The sequence below is a fragment of the Panicum virgatum genome, chromosome 2N, assembly GCF_016808335.1.
Source record: "Panicum virgatum strain AP13 chromosome 2N, P.virgatum_v5, whole genome shotgun sequence".
Taxonomy (NCBI): Eukaryota; Viridiplantae; Streptophyta; class Magnoliopsida; order Poales; family Poaceae; genus Panicum; species Panicum virgatum.
The window spans coordinates 53,649,164-53,663,531 of NC_053146.1; the positions used below are offsets into that span (position 1 = coordinate 53,649,164).

Sequence of the window (14,368 nt, forward strand, 5' to 3'; positions counted from 1 at the left end):
CCACTTAGCGCAGGCAACCTCTCCCGGTCTCTCGGCCCCACTCAGACTTCCTTTGATGAGCCTGAGCCCACAGGCAGCTAGTCGTGCGGCTGCACGGGTAGCAGAGCATGGCGGCGGCGGCAGGCTCTTCGCCGGCCTCGCCGCCGCCACCTCCCGGATCGCCTCCCTCGGCCGCGCGGGCGACGCAGCCGCAGCGCGCGCCGTGTTCGACGCGATGCCGCGGCGCGACGCGGTGGCCTGGAACGCGATGCTCACCGCCTACGCGCGCGCCGGCCGGCCCCGCGACGCGCTCGCGCTCTTCGCCCGCGCGCCCGCGCCCGACGCGTTCTCGCTCACCGCCGCGCTCGCCGCGGCCGCGGCGCTCCGGTGCCACGCCGCCGGCGCGCAGCTCCACGCCCGGCTCCTCCGCATCGGCCTGCGGGCGCCGCTCCCCGTCGGCAACGCGCTCGTCGCCATGTACGCCAAGTGCGCCCGCGCCGACGACGCGGAGCGCGCCTTCCGGGAGATGCACGACCGCAATGCGCTGTCCTGGTGCTCGCTCCTGCACGCCTATGTTGCCTCAGGCCACTTGAGACTCGCGCAGGACTTGTTTGATGAAATGCCTAGCAGAAACAACATCGCCTGGAACACGTTGCTTATGGGGTATTCACGCAGTGGCAATGCCAGACAATGCCTGATTCTCTTCAGCAAGATGTGGATGGCGGGGCTTACCTGTGACGATGCAACACTCTGCATTCTTGTTGATGCTTGCACCGAGCTAGCCCACCCCTCTACCGGCTTTGCAATTCACAAGATTGTAGTGCAGAGTGGCTGGAATGCAATGGCCGAGGTCAGTAACTCCCTGATTTCCTTGTACACTAAGTTCAGTTTGCTCGATGAAGCCGTGCGAATTTTTGAGTCCATGGAGGTGCGGACAATTGTGTCATGGAATTCCCTGATTGATGCTTACATGAAGCTTGGCTACATGGAGCAGGCTGCTTCTCTTTTTCGAACTGTACCCGAGCCAAATGTTATCTCATGGACAGCAATGATTGGAGGACTTGCAAGGAACGGCTGTGCTGATGAAGCCCTCAGACTATTTGTCGAGATGTTGGCACATGATCATATTCGTCCAGACGACTTCACATTTGGGGCTGTGCTTCATGCTTGTGCTACTTCTGTGTCTCTTGCAAGTGGAAGGGCGGTCCATGGTAGAGTGTTCCAAACTGGGTTTGCATCCTACCTGTATGTAGCCAACAGTTTGATGGACATGTATGCCAAGTGCGGGGATGTCAAGAGTGCAAGCGATGTGTTCAATGGCATCTTTGCCAAGGACCTGGTCTCATGGAACACAATGTTGTTCGGATTTGCGATAAATGGGTGGGCCAACGAAGCACTGATGGTGTACGAAACCATGAAATCCCATGAAGTCTGCCCTGATGAGGTGACATTTGCATGCTTGCTTACAGCCTGTAGCCACTCTGGCCTTCTGGAGCAAGGGAAAATGTTCTTCGAGTCGATGGTGTCTGTTCATGGAATTCAGCCAAAGCCAGAGCATCTGTCTTGCGTTCTTGACATGTTTGCGAGGTCAGGGGACATCACAAAGGCTATTGAGATGCTCAGTCATTGTTCGGAAACAGTTCAGACTCATAGCAGCGACATACATGAAGCTCTGCTTAGTGTGTGCTCGTCGGAGCACCTGAATGTCAGTGTTGCCCGGAAGGTGGTGAAAGACATGGTGAGGACTGATCCTCCAAGAGATGCAGGCTATGTCATGCTGTCCAACTTGTTCTGCGCCAGTGGGCAATGGAGCGAGGCCGAGAGGGTGAGAAAAGCAATGGCTGAGCACGGTGTCAAGAAGTCCCCTGGTTGCAGCTGGATCGAGGTGGAAGGTGCTGTTAGGGTATTTGTATCAGGTGTGCAAGATCCTGATCATACAGGTTTTGTATGCAATGTTCTTCGCCTATTAGATGGGGAGATGAGAAACATCACCCAATGCTGAAATTACGGTCGACCATAACATACCCCCTCCAGTGGTCGATTTTTTTTTCCATCCACGTGCGCGGGGCCAACGCGACTTTATCCTCCGCGCTCCTCTCCTTTCCAATACACACGTTCTCCCCCCTCCCTCCATCTAGATCTCGTCTACTCCATGGCGCCCCCATCCCCCTTTCCTTCTGCTCCATGCGGCCTGAGAGGGGGCCGGCGGCGGGAGGCCGCGCGGCGGGGCCGGGGCGGGAGGCGCGGTTGCGCCGGCGGGAGCGGCGGAGAGGCGCGGCCGCTCGCCACTAGCGCCGCCCCCCGCCCAGATCCAGTTTTCTATTTTTTTTTAATTTTTTCTTTTTTTGTTCTTTGCATACAAAAAGTTTTTTTAAAAAAATTAGCCGAGTTTTTTTTATTTAGATGTACATTTTTTGTTTCTTTCATTTGATAAATTTCTCTCGTAAATTTTTTTATCTCACTAATTTGTTTCTTGAAATTTTTTCTACCCACCAAATTTTCACTTGAAAAATTATTTGTCTCAAAAAAATGTCTGAATTCTTTTTTCTCAGAAAACGACAAAAAAGTTTCTAAAAACGGAAAAAAATTGCTGTCGAAAAATCGATGTACGGTCAACCGTAAACTAACCACGCCCTACTGGTTGGTCGCCTCTTTAAAGCTTGGCAAGTTTCCACCCGCTTTGAATCTAAAAAACGAATGAGAAACAAACATGGATATTTCTTTTTTTTAAAAAAAAGGAACAGACATGGAAATGGGCTATACGATTTTCCATCTCGGAAGCGAATGAGGCCCAAAGCCTCTTTGAGGCAGACGAAAGCCAAGACCAGAAGAAAGGCCCATTCAAGCTTCGTTATGGAGTCCAAAGGCCCAACTAACTTAAGAAAATATCGGCCCAAACAGAGGTGAGTGTGGCTTCGGTTATATTGCAAACATACGTAGCATGATTTCTGTTTCAAAATATGCGGGTTGTGCATATTTTTAAAATTATTACACTATCCTTTGTACTCCAACTCCATACACGAAATAATAGATTTCTTTTCGTTAACGCATGATTCATGCGAGAAGAAAAAAGCGAATTGCCAGGTCCCTTTTAAGGCTGCACAAACAGAATTTATATAGGCCCATCCGCAAAGGACGCCCTATAAATAAGACACTGAACAAATGCAGCAAAGAATTTGTTGGAAATCTCAACTGCACATCGACATCGCCATTAATGTGGTCGTTCGCCCATCAATTTTCCATATGAAAATGGTGGCAAAAGTACAAGGCTACTACTACTGGAGTATGTTGGGGGGTAATGACAGATCCGGCGGCCCATTCCAGGTGGCCAACAAAACGTTTTCTCCAAATCGGTGATTTCTCGCTTTCTGAAACGTCCTATATTTACAAAGGAGAGAAGAGAGGCATTGGCGAGATTTCTGTTTTTCTGAATACCCTCTTTATTCTTCATCAACTGATTCCAAGGAGCAGTAGAAAGACTTCGGATACCAACTATTCATTTCCGTTTTCTCCTGCATGACTGATCATGCTACAGCTCGCACGCGCAGACTAGTTTTGTATTCCAGCTTTGATCGAAACGGCTTCAACCCAAGTTTTCCGTGCGCTTGTACACGACATAGGGTTGCTAAACAATAGCGTGTGGGATTAAATTAGCCAGGTGACACCAAATCAGAAGGTGCTAGTCTCCCAACCATTTTTTTTCATTCCGTCCATGTCCGAAGCTCCCAACAAATCCCTCTTACACTACGTCACGCAAACAACTCATTGATCACAAGCAGACGCTACCACCCCACACTTCCGTCTTCTTTCCTCAGCTGCTGCTCCAGTGGCCCACCCACTCGCGGTCAAAATGCCCCCCGCCAGCGCCGGCGCAGCCGTCCTGAGGCGGGCCCACCTCGCCGGCGTCCACTCGTTGGCCGGCCGCCGGCAGCCGGGGGTGGACCGCGTCTCGATGCTTCCAGCGGCGGCCCCGCCGCTGCCGCCGCTCGTCTCATGGCGTAGGTGCTCGACTCTGATCTGAAAGCTTCCCGAACTGTGTCGTACATACCTTGTGAATCGGTGTCGCGCTGAGTTCCCTCTTATTGATTGGCGATATCTGCCGTTGTTCTCAAGAGAGCAGAGCTTGGGTTTTGGGGTTCAATAATCAATATCTAATTTTTTGACCATAAGCTTTGCTATGCCTCGATAAAAAAAATATGTGATGTGATCTTTCTGTTTCTTCTGAAAAAAGCAGAGCAGGGATCTGGAGTGGTTGCTAGGAGGCGCCTCTCGGCGAATGCGAGTGGTTCCTTCGAGCAGAATAACACCTGGGAGGAATCGGTATTGCCTTCACAGGTGCCGTTCTGATGCTACTTCTTTATGCCACGGCTAGTGGGCTTTTGTACTCAATCAGTATTGGTTATTGGATGGTCACTAGTATTTGCTTTGCACTTTGGATTAAATTTTCCAGGTAGTGGAGGAGAGTAAAGTAGATTTCCTGAAGATCCTGAAGAGTGCCAACACCGTTATTCCCCATATAGTGCTAGGGAGCACAATTCTGGCTCTGGTGTACCCGCCTTCTTTTACATGGTTCACAACCAGGTCTGTCTTGCAATGTTTTTGCTGTTTAGTTCAAGTTCAGTTATTCAACTGTGTAGCATGGCATATATGTTGTTGGATCAACAGTCAGCTGAACTTATATTTCAGCTACACTTTCAGCAGTATACGAAATGGTACACATCCCTGTTTGGCTACCTTTAGACACGTAGCCTCTAGGACCATTCAGTTACTGAAGTTTTCTGAGTTCTAAACTGTTCTTTCAGTCCCATAAGCTCAGAAGTATGCTTAATATTGATTCGTCAAAAGGCATTAAATCTAGTGTTGAATCTGTACTAAGCACCATCTTTGCATTCTCAATATGGTGAATGTTTGCTGATTAGGCCTTTGGACTATAGGAATCCTAATGGTTCATATTCACTGATTAGTTTCCTTTTTCTTGTAATGATTAATCATGAGGGGTCTACCTCTATAGGCAGGCTTGTATGTACGCAATTAGATAGTTTCATGTTTGTGTCAGTAGCACAGTGTTTTAAATTTCCACTGGCTATTCACATTTCCAGTGTGTCTGTGTCAATAATTTTGCAGGTATTATGCACCAGCTTTGGGATTCTTGATGTTTGCTGTTGGTGTGAACTCAAGCGTCGAGGATTTTATCGAAGCAATAAAAAGGCCTGATGCCATTGCTGTCGGTTATATCGGACAGTTCATCATCAAGCCTTTGTTTGGATATCTTTTCGGCACTCTTGCAGTTACAGTTCTTAATCTTCCAACTGCTCTAGGTAAGAATTTGAGACCTTTCATCTCATACGCTTTATAAGGAATATTCAAGAGCATTAGTGAGGTCTGACATGAACTTGTATCTAGGTGCTGGTATCATGTTAGTTTCATGTGTGAGCGGAGCACAGCTTTCAAACTATGCAACTTTCCTGACAGATCCACATATGGCTCCTCTCAGCATTGTTATGACATCACTGTCAACAGCAACTGCAGTTTTTGTCACCCCAACATTATCTTACTTTCTCATTGGCCAGAAATTACCTGTAGATGTCAAAGGGATGATGTCCAGCATTCTTCAAATTGTTGTTGCTCCAATTGCAGCTGGATTGCTACTGAATAGGTATTCCCTTCATTGCTCTGAAGTACAGGGGACAGATGTGCTAGATTGGATAGTTGTCTTGTTATATTTCTGTTTCTTGGCTCCCACTTTGAGTAATTTTCTATTTTCAATGTCTAAATTCATGCTTCTTGATATTTTGCAGATTCCTTCCAAAGCTCTGTGCAGCTATTCAGCCATTTCTCCCTCCGTTGGCAGTATTTATCACTGCTTTGTGTGTTGGCTCACCATTGGCTATAAATATTAGGGCTGTTTTGTCTCCATTTGGATTATCCATCGTGCTGCTCCTTTTTGCCTTCCATACCTCATCTTTTGTAGCTGGTTATCAGCTTGCTGGTACTTGGTTTCGCAAGTCAGCCGATGTGAAGGCACTTCAAAGAACAGTATCTTTTGAGACAGGTGATGCACTCTCCTGTTACATGAGGATAAGTTCTTTCTAGTTTGTTTTGTTGTCTCACCAGTATCTCTTGCAGGAATGCAAAGTAGCCTTCTTGCTCTTGCTTTAGCAAACAAGTTTTTCCCAGATCCACTAGTGGGTGTGCCTCCAGCCGTATCGGTATGTGAACTTTTCCTCATCCACTAGTGGTTGTGCCTCTTGCAGATTCATCTCTTCCAAATGGTACTTTTCCTGACATTAATCCAGAGGGTAGCTATGAACTCATCGTATATAGTCCCACGGAAATAACATCTGTCCAATTAATTAAAAAACTTGTTATTTTGACCTGGACACTTCAGATGATACTTTCCCTTTGGACCTCGAAATCAACATAAATTATGTAAATATATTACCATAATAGCATTGTTTTCTTGATTCATGTCTGCAGGTTGTGCTGATGTCCTTAATGGGCTTTGCTCTCGTGATGGTATGGTCCAAGAAAACAAAAACGTAGCAAGCCATGAACTGAATCAACACAGCCTTGTAATCAGACATCGCCATACCCCTTGTCAAAAATTTTAGCCAGGCTAACTTGAGCCAAGAAGACACTTTGGGCCACTGTTCATCGGAGGTCAGAATTGCTGCCAAATGATCATCATGGCACAGGATCCAGCTCACCCTTTTTTTTCTCCCATTTCCATATTCATATCTGATATTGGTTCTGTGAACCAAAGATTTCAAGTGTCCCGAACTCTTCTAGAATTGCAAAAAACTCATGTGAAAGATTCTCTGTAACTCATGGTGGGATAGGATCATAGGATGGGATGCCTCTTCGACAAGAAACAAATGGCCTTGCTCTTGACTCTGGTGGTTGACTAGTTTTCCGGAGTTCATCAACTGCTGCCGTTTCTGTTCTTATTTATCTGGAGTTGTCATGGTTGAAATTTGAAAATTATGTTGGCCTTCTTACTTCTCGGCTTCTCGCCATCCGAGCTCGCTAGAATGTAAGTTGATTCCTCTCCAAATCATGGTCGAATTTTACATGTTTTTTTAACCTACGCACATTAGAGCTGAAGTTCAAATTTTCATTGTGTCATTCGGCGGATTGGCCCCAACTTTGTACTTGTTTTTTTTTTTAAAAAAATACACATGGTCGGTTGTATTATACTCGGCGACTCGGCGAGTGACCGTACGCATACGGATACGGACGTACACAGACAAGCGGGCCCGCCCGGCGAGTAATCCTCAACGACTCGCGGGGCTCGGGTTCTGTGAACGCCAGCCTCCGGCGCGTCCCGTCCCGTCCCATGGCGTCCCTCCGGCTCGTGGCGGCGCTAGCGCCCTCTCCTCCTCCACCGCCGCCACCTCGACGTGAACCGCGGAGACCGCCGCCGTCCGCGGTCCGCCTGACGAGCGGCGTGGCCCTGGCGGCGGCGGCTGCTGCTGCCGTGGCCGCGGCCGCCTCGCCACCGGCGCTCGCCGCGCTGTCCGAGCCGGCGAACGCGCTCTCGCTGCCCACCTGGGCCGTCCACGTCTCCAGCGTCGCCGAATGGTACCGCCTCTGCCTCTGCCATTCCCGCTAGGACGCTACGCCCAAGCGATTGCTTCCGCGCCTGCGGCTTTCCTAGGACTGAATCTCGGAAGGGTGGATTTGCGTTGCAGGGTGACGGCGATGTGGCTTGTTTGGGACTACGGGGAGAGGACAGGGATCAAGGGCTGGAAGGGCCTCTCTTGGGGGATGGTGAGTGTTCAATTTCCATCAAGATCCCATCCTCGCTAAGATATCGTTATCTGAAGATATCTGTGGCGGTTTCAGTATCTATTTGTGTGTAGCACAACAGGATTCACATGCATTAAGTTTCTGGGGCTCCAATGGTTGGCTTCAGAGTTTTTATTTTTATTCATCAGAAGAAACATGTGTCTCTTCTGTTTGCAAACAGTGCTGCTCAGAGCTTCCCAGTGTTGTTGACTAACAACTTTGCAATAGGTACCACTTCTTGGTGGAGCGATGTGCGCCTGCACATGGCATTTCTTCTACAATTCAGAGTCTCTTGAAGTAAGCTATTTTGCTGAAGCCGAAAATAATGTTTCATTCATTATGCTGTTTGCAGATATGATTAGCACTTATCGGTCCTAATTTTTGTAATTGTACTCCATTGTGCAATGCCATTGTGTACCTGGCCTATCCTGACATGAAAGATGAAACTTAGATTATTAGGCGCCAGGAACTATTTTCAGATTTTCTTTTTTCTGAAATCCTTATGCCTCATTAGTTTTCCTGACAGAGTTATATGATCTGGAGCCCTTTATTGTTGTCATGAAAATAGACGAAAGCATAGTCCAGTCCAAATATTATTCCAAACAGTTCTTCTGCTCCTATTGTTTGCCTTTGTTTGACAGTGCAATGTTTTTCTTTCTTGATTCATAGGTCCTTGTTGCTCTCCAAGGTGCTCTCACGGTGATCGGTAACTTAACAATGTGTATTGCTGCATACCGCATCTTCAAAGCGTCCCAGGAAGGCTCTAAAACTTGATAGGCTGGAAGATTGTATGTTATAACTGGTTTCACAAGGCAAATGAGTGGTATGCTCGTGCTTTTTGCTGACACACATGAGCATGGAGGATTATTTGGTCTCACCTTCTGAAAGATGATTATGGCCAAGTTGAATAACATGGAAGTGCACCTATCCTGTAAATGCCTATGAAAATTACCCCGAAATTTGGTTCGGTTACCTGACTTAGATAAGCGTAGCAATGTCATTCAGTATTCAACAGTTTCAAGCACTGAATGATAGCATCTCCTCCAGTGCAAGCTTCATCCCCTCTCATGAGTCATGACCATCAACCAATCCGTCCAAAAAAGCATCAAAGTTCCTGTCCTTCATCTCATGGTGGCACTACACCAGTGCAAGCTCTGCTGTTGCAAGCTTCATCTGTTGTCGCAGCAGTTCCCAGCACCGGATGTTAGTACCATCTCCACCAGTGCAGGCTCTGTTGTTGCAAGCTTAATCCGCTCAAGGCCATGAACCAACCCTGCCAAGAAAGCATCAAAGTACCTGTCCTTCATCTCGAGGTGCCCTTGGCTGTGGCCTCATAATGCTAACCCTTGACCAATACGACCGTCGCTGTTGCCCGACGAGGATCGCATGTTTATATGTGTATGTATGTGTTCACGGATCATGTTTATATAATCCATGATTCACATGCACATTGGTGAACCAGGTTTACGCGGGGGCCAGTGTCAATGGTGAAAGTTGCAGCAATGATGGACGGTGCCTCTGTCAATGTGTGCAGGGAGGTCAAGCGTTGGAATGAAATCTCCACTCAGCGAAGATATGGATCGAATAAGTGGAAGCAGGACCGGGAAGCTCGGACACGCGCCACGCATCGGGAGCGTCTGGGACGGCATCGGACGGCGCGGATCAAGAGCACAGGTGCCGCTGATCTTGAGGTGTCGAGTGCAAATTGTTGTGTACCTTGTGTGGGTAATGAGTGCAACTTTTGGCCAAAGCTGGAGGCAGTGGCCCAAAGTGTCTTCCCGGCTCCAAGTTTTTTCTCGAGAGATTCTTGTTATAATTTTAAGATCGACTAGGTGTAGATCGGGAGGTTACTTTCTTTCTCCGGGGCCACCGCAGGTTCGTCGGTGAAGATCTGCGCTAGGGCAGCGACGGGCGGTGAAGACTTGTGGCAGTTGCGACGCCGTTCCAGTGATGGCGTGGTACAGGAGCCGGTGCCGGTGGTGCTTCCCGTCGCTGCAGCCCACCCTCTCTGATCGGATTAGGGTTTGAGGTGGAGAACAATAACAGCCGTGGTGAACCTCGTGTCTTGAGCCGTCAATCCCCACCTCCTCTTTATAGGCTGCGCGACGGGGGCCCACCAGCCTCGTCTTGGGCTGGGCCCCCTATCAGGGCGCGAGGCCAAGGGACCAGTTGTCCGTTGGGCCAACTGGTGGAGATCAATTCCAACATTCTCCCCCTTGATCTCCTCTTATACTTTCATCTTCATATCTTTTACTTCTTTTCATATTTCATCACAAATTAATGTATAGAGCAGTTTTATCGTCACGGTCGGTTGCCGATAGATTCAACAGCTACAATACATGTCTCTGTTCTGAAATAGATACTTTAACTTTGGGGCCCTTTATTGTCCGGAAAGTATAGGCTATACCATAAACCTATGTCGACTGTGTGTTCTTTGTACACACTGGGCGGCAAGCCTTTAATAAGTGGATCCACAAACACATGTCTGTCATTCTTTTACTCAATGCATTTCAACATAATTCCGGACTTTCTCCTTTACAATGTATAACTTTGTGTCAATGTGTTTGGCACCACACTTGACTCGTTGTTATAGGAGCAAACTACTTAAATGGTTATCGCTGTTGTCAACCATTATCAAAACTCCGGGTACAGGTTTCTTTAACCATTCCGCCTATCCCTCGGCCTCGTATCATGCTATACCATGTCTTTGCATCACATTGATGTTAATTGTTTTATTTTGGAGATTTTTCCACACAAAAACTCCAAGTGTGAAAATTAGCGACAATTGTGGATTTCGCTACATATTTCACAAGCTCTACTTTCGTACTCACAACCCTTTGAGAGCACTAGTTATTTCTTTCTTAGCATGAGGCCAATATTCTCAATTTCATTCTAGTGATCTATATCTGGATTGAGCTTTTGCCAAAATAACCCAGATACATGAACTATGTCAGGGTAAATTCCTTACTTGCGCGCTCATAAAGCTTCCAACAGCTAAAGCTTATGGAACCATTTCCATCTCTCATTGGTTCCTGGAACACTAACGTTTCCAAAACTATTACCCTTGACGATAGGAACAGGCGTAGATTTACTCATATGCATACTTCATCTTCTCTAGAATCTTTTCTAAGTATGACTTTATTGTAACCATAATACCTCTTTCTTTTTATCTCAATGAGTTTCAATTCTTAGAACGAAAACCAACCACCGAGATCAAAAACTTGAGGACAAGAATTCTTTATCTGAAATAACATATTAACACCACCACTAGTGGGTAGGGTGTTATCTTTAAGTTGTGGAAATAAAATTTCCCATTCTTTAACTTTCTTTAAAACTTTCCTTAAAAACTATTGTCCTCCTCAATCTCTTTAAACACAAATTTTTCTTACTATTTCTATGAACTTTAGATACCACCATCTCAAGGCTTTAAATGGGTTTCTTCTTGTGGTATCTCATATATTCTTTCTTTCCATGACAAAACGTCAAGTAGTGTCATGTAAATATTTCTTCTCTTTGTGTGAAACTTTTGTCACAAGCCTTGTGTTATATCTATCAGCATTCCCTCTAGAGTCACATTTCTTTTTGTAGGTCCATTACAACCTACTGTGGTGACTCTTTTAGGAATTATTTTCCTTTTTATATGGACTTAGCCTATAGAATTCTCGTGACTTCTTCAAATGAGGTGGAATCAACCTCCATTTCTTTTCTTGGTACATTGTTTTCTATATAGGGCTGTTGTTGCTCTTTGCCAAAAGGCAATAGACTCTATAGGCTCTTGCATAACAAGACCATTCTTTACATTATTCATCTTCTTTGAAAAGCTAACAATAGGTGTTGTATACAACATCAACAAGTATGAGAAACTTATTGCTCCTTAATCATCGAAGTGGACACGCATTTCTACTTCTCTTCAAGGCTTAGGTCTTTACATACCATGCTCCCCCAGATTTTGCCATCTTTTGTAAATATGGCGTATCAGTAAATCTCTTTATTTGGGTTATCTGTTAACAAACTTTATATGTGCTCTGTAAGGACCATCTTACTATCTTTGAGGGTCGTTCAGCATAAATACTGGAATTTAGCCATTTCTTTACATAGGGGTATCAGTATATTGACCGTTGTACTCCCTCTGACGGTCACATTCAATTTTAATAGATCATCTCTTGCTTTTCAATGCACATTATAGAGAAGTATCTTTCTAACTATCTCACATTTCTCCCCCTCGAAATGTGGCATGAACTTTTCTGCCACAATTTCGAAAACTATTCTCAACTTTCGTGAATGAGGAAACTTTTATTTCTTATTTCATCTACATGATTACGACATGCAGAATCAAGTGATTTGTTACTTTGTATGGGAGTACCTTTTATTCATTTTACTTTGAAAACTCAATAGAGTCCTTTATTCGATATGGCAGTACTTTTTCCTCGATTCACTTCACGAACTTAATAGAGTCCTTTATTACCAGTACTTTAGCAAGTCACGCTCGCATATCTTTCTAATCTTGAGGTTCGCATGTAACTTTCCATTCTTCTTAAACTCATTGAGTGCTTAATCACTGTGACACAATAGAAGTGCCCGATCAATTCTAGAATAGCAAAACTACTACAAACTTTTCTCCCAGTGTGGGATAAACCAGCACATGAGTCACAACTTTGAATGAACTCAAAATGAATTCTACTTGATAGAGAGTACAAAAGAGATATTTCTCAAAACAATCTCTTATTGCTCTATCTTCTTTTCCTTGGATCAATATCCATGAGTACTTTTCTTTTCAAGTCGTTCTTTACAGAGAATATATTCTCTCATGTAATGACTTTCTTTCTTTTTGAGTCACAAGTACCCAACTCAATTTCTTTCGTCCTTCAAGGACAACATGGAACTCTTTGTCTGAAAAAACAATAATCAATACTTTAAGTTATATTCTATATCACCGTTGGGCAGAAATAGAATAATATTTTACATTAATTCTGTATCACAGTTGGGCAGAAACGAAATTAATGTATGGAAAACTCAATAAACTTTAAAACCATATATTTGCTCCTCAAAATTAAATTCTTCCATTGGTTCGAATTTAATTAGAGGATAACCAACTTTATTGCAGTGCAAACTAGAAAATATATATTTCTCTAGTTTGAGAGCAGTTCTGGAAATGATCACTTTGATGCAACATTTACCAGAGACTTTAAATTTTAAGCTATGACTCATAAGAATTATAATATCGTTATCATCAACGTTGGTCGGAAAATAACAATACCATAATTAACTTTAATTTCTTTTCCTTTGATAATTATCTTTATGATTCCAGTGATGCTCAACTTTGAGACTTCAAATTGCATAAAAATGCCAAAACTCAATTTTGACTTTAAACAGCGGAAGCTTTTCTATCTTATACCCACAGGGAAAAACTCATTTAAGACTTTAAGACCATTCATCCAATTAAATCTTCTCGTTGGTTCCGACTTAATTGGAAGATAGCAACTGTATAACAACGGAAATATTTTCCTTTCTTTATGGCAGCGGAAAACTTTTCTTTCTTTTCTGAAACAGTACTTTGTACTCATTTTCTCTCTAAACAATTTATCTCGTTGGTTCAAAATTAAATAGAGATAAAACTATACAAAACTTACTCAAAATAAACTCTTTAACTATGCTCTTAAAATAATTCTCCCGTTGGTTGAATTAAAATTAAGAGCAACACCTTTAAAACTTTGCAGCGGATACATATAAAATTCTATATTCAGTAACATACTGTTTGCATTTTTCTCTCTAAGAAAAATGCACGTTGGTGCAAACTTGAATAGAGATCAAATTCATCAATCAAATCCATATATTCAAAAAACTTTAGAACTTTCTTTACTGTGTTTTCAGCCCAGCTGAAACGCGCGGCCCGTCACAGCACTTCATCGCGCGGGCCAAAAGCTCCCTCGCGCGGCCCAGCAGACGCTGCGCCTACTCTGCTCGGCCTAGGCAGCGCGTCGCGGCCCATTCTGCGCACGCGCGGTCCAGCCAGCCCAGCTGCGCGCGGTCAGGTCCTGGCCGTCGGATTAAATCCAATGGCCCTCCGTCAATCTCGGCAGGGTAAAACCCGGTGTCGAGTCTCCCAAAACCCTAATTTCATTTTCACTTCCTCTTCTCTTTCTCTGCGCCGGCTCCGAGCCGGCGGCGCTGCCGCCTGGTGCTCTCCTGCCGGTGCGCCGCCAAGCAGCAGTCACGCCGGTGTGGCCGGCGACCCCGAGGCATCCTTTCTTTCTCGCGCCTCCCTTCCCCTTTCCTTCTGTCCCAGCTCGGGTCCTGCGGCGCCGCCGGTGGCCTCTTGCCACCACGCTGGCCGGTCCGATCGCCGCGCCATGGCCGGCGGCCCCGAGCCCGCTCTTTCTTTTCTCTCCTTCCCGGTTCTTTTCTGATCCCGCAGCGCACCACAGCCACTGCAGCAGCGACGACGGCGGGCACCCAAGATGGTCAGAGAAGGGGACAGTGGCGGCACCGCCGTAAGGCTCCTCGCTGATGTGAGCGTTCGCCCTGGGCTGAGCGCTCCACCGTCGAGTAGCCTTTGCGACGGTGCCCTGCACACCCGAGCCGAGGCATGGCCGTGCGTTGG

At 45.7% G+C, this 14,368-nt stretch overlaps 3 protein-coding genes across 5 annotated transcripts; all 3 read left to right on the plus strand.

Annotated features, from left to right (window-relative positions):
* The first annotated feature begins 29 nt into the window (after nt 1-29).
* LOC120661273 (pentatricopeptide repeat-containing protein At2g36980, mitochondrial-like) lies at nt 30-2,032 on the plus strand. The gene has a single exon (XM_039940038.1). It carries the CDS (start codon nt 56-58, stop codon nt 1,979-1,981), a length of 1,926 nt encoding a protein of 641 aa, XP_039795972.1. The 5' UTR covers nt 30-55; the 3' UTR covers nt 1,982-2,032.
* A 1,243-nt stretch (nt 2,033-3,275) lies between these two features.
* On the plus strand, nt 3,276-6,977 carry LOC120661274 (probable sodium/metabolite cotransporter BASS5, chloroplastic). 3 transcript variants are annotated; one of them, XM_039940041.1, is made up of 8 exons: nt 3,276-3,332; nt 4,214-4,314; nt 4,430-4,560; nt 5,104-5,297; nt 5,383-5,635; nt 5,778-6,031; nt 6,106-6,188; nt 6,457-6,977. In XM_039940041.1, exons 1-8 carry the CDS (start codon nt 3,278-3,280, stop codon nt 6,520-6,522), a joined length of 1,137 nt encoding a protein of 378 aa, XP_039795975.1. In that variant the 5' UTR covers nt 3,276-3,277; the 3' UTR covers nt 6,523-6,977. The 3 variants fall into 3 exon arrangements, with proteins under 3 accessions (XP_039795975.1, XP_039795974.1, XP_039795976.1); XM_039940040.1 differs by lacking the exon at nt 3,276-3,332 and adding an exon at nt 3,716-3,977; XM_039940042.1 differs by lacking the exon at nt 3,276-3,332 and adding an exon at nt 3,743-3,981.
* A 112-nt stretch (nt 6,978-7,089) lies between these two features.
* Nucleotides 7,090-8,774, plus strand: LOC120661275 (ycf49-like protein). The gene is made up of 4 exons (XM_039940043.1): nt 7,090-7,560; nt 7,671-7,749; nt 7,996-8,064; nt 8,437-8,774. The coding sequence occupies exons 1-4, from the start codon at nt 7,316-7,318 to the stop codon at nt 8,539-8,541; spliced, it is 498 nt and encodes a 165-aa protein (XP_039795977.1). The 5' UTR covers nt 7,090-7,315; the 3' UTR covers nt 8,542-8,774.
* The last annotated feature ends 5,594 nt before the right edge of the window (nt 8,775-14,368 follow it).

Coding starts and splice junctions, on each gene's coding strand:
- LOC120661275 (XM_039940043.1), top strand. CDS start 7,316: ATGGCGTCCCTCCGGCTCGTGGCGGCGCTAGCGCCCTCTCCTCCTCCA. Junction 7,750..7,995: donor AGGGCCTCTCTTGGGGGATG/GTGAGTGTTCAA, acceptor ACTTTGCAATAG/GTACCACTTCTTGGTGGAGC. Junction 8,065..8,436: donor ACAATTCAGAGTCTCTTGAA/GTAAGCTATTTT, acceptor CTTGATTCATAG/GTCCTTGTTGCTCTCCAAGG.
- LOC120661274 (XM_039940040.1), top strand. CDS start 3,830: ATGCCCCCCGCCAGCGCCGGCGCAGCCGTCCTGAGGCGGGCCCACCTC. Junction 3,978..4,213: donor GCCGCCGCTCGTCTCATGGC/GTAGGTGCTCGA, acceptor TGAAAAAAGCAG/AGCAGGGATCTGGAGTGGTT. Junction 6,189..6,456: donor GTGTGCCTCCAGCCGTATCG/GTATGTGAACTT, acceptor TCATGTCTGCAG/GTTGTGCTGATGTCCTTAAT.
- LOC120661273 (XM_039940038.1), top strand. CDS start 56: ATGAGCCTGAGCCCACAGGCAGCTAGTCGTGCGGCTGCACGGGTAGCA.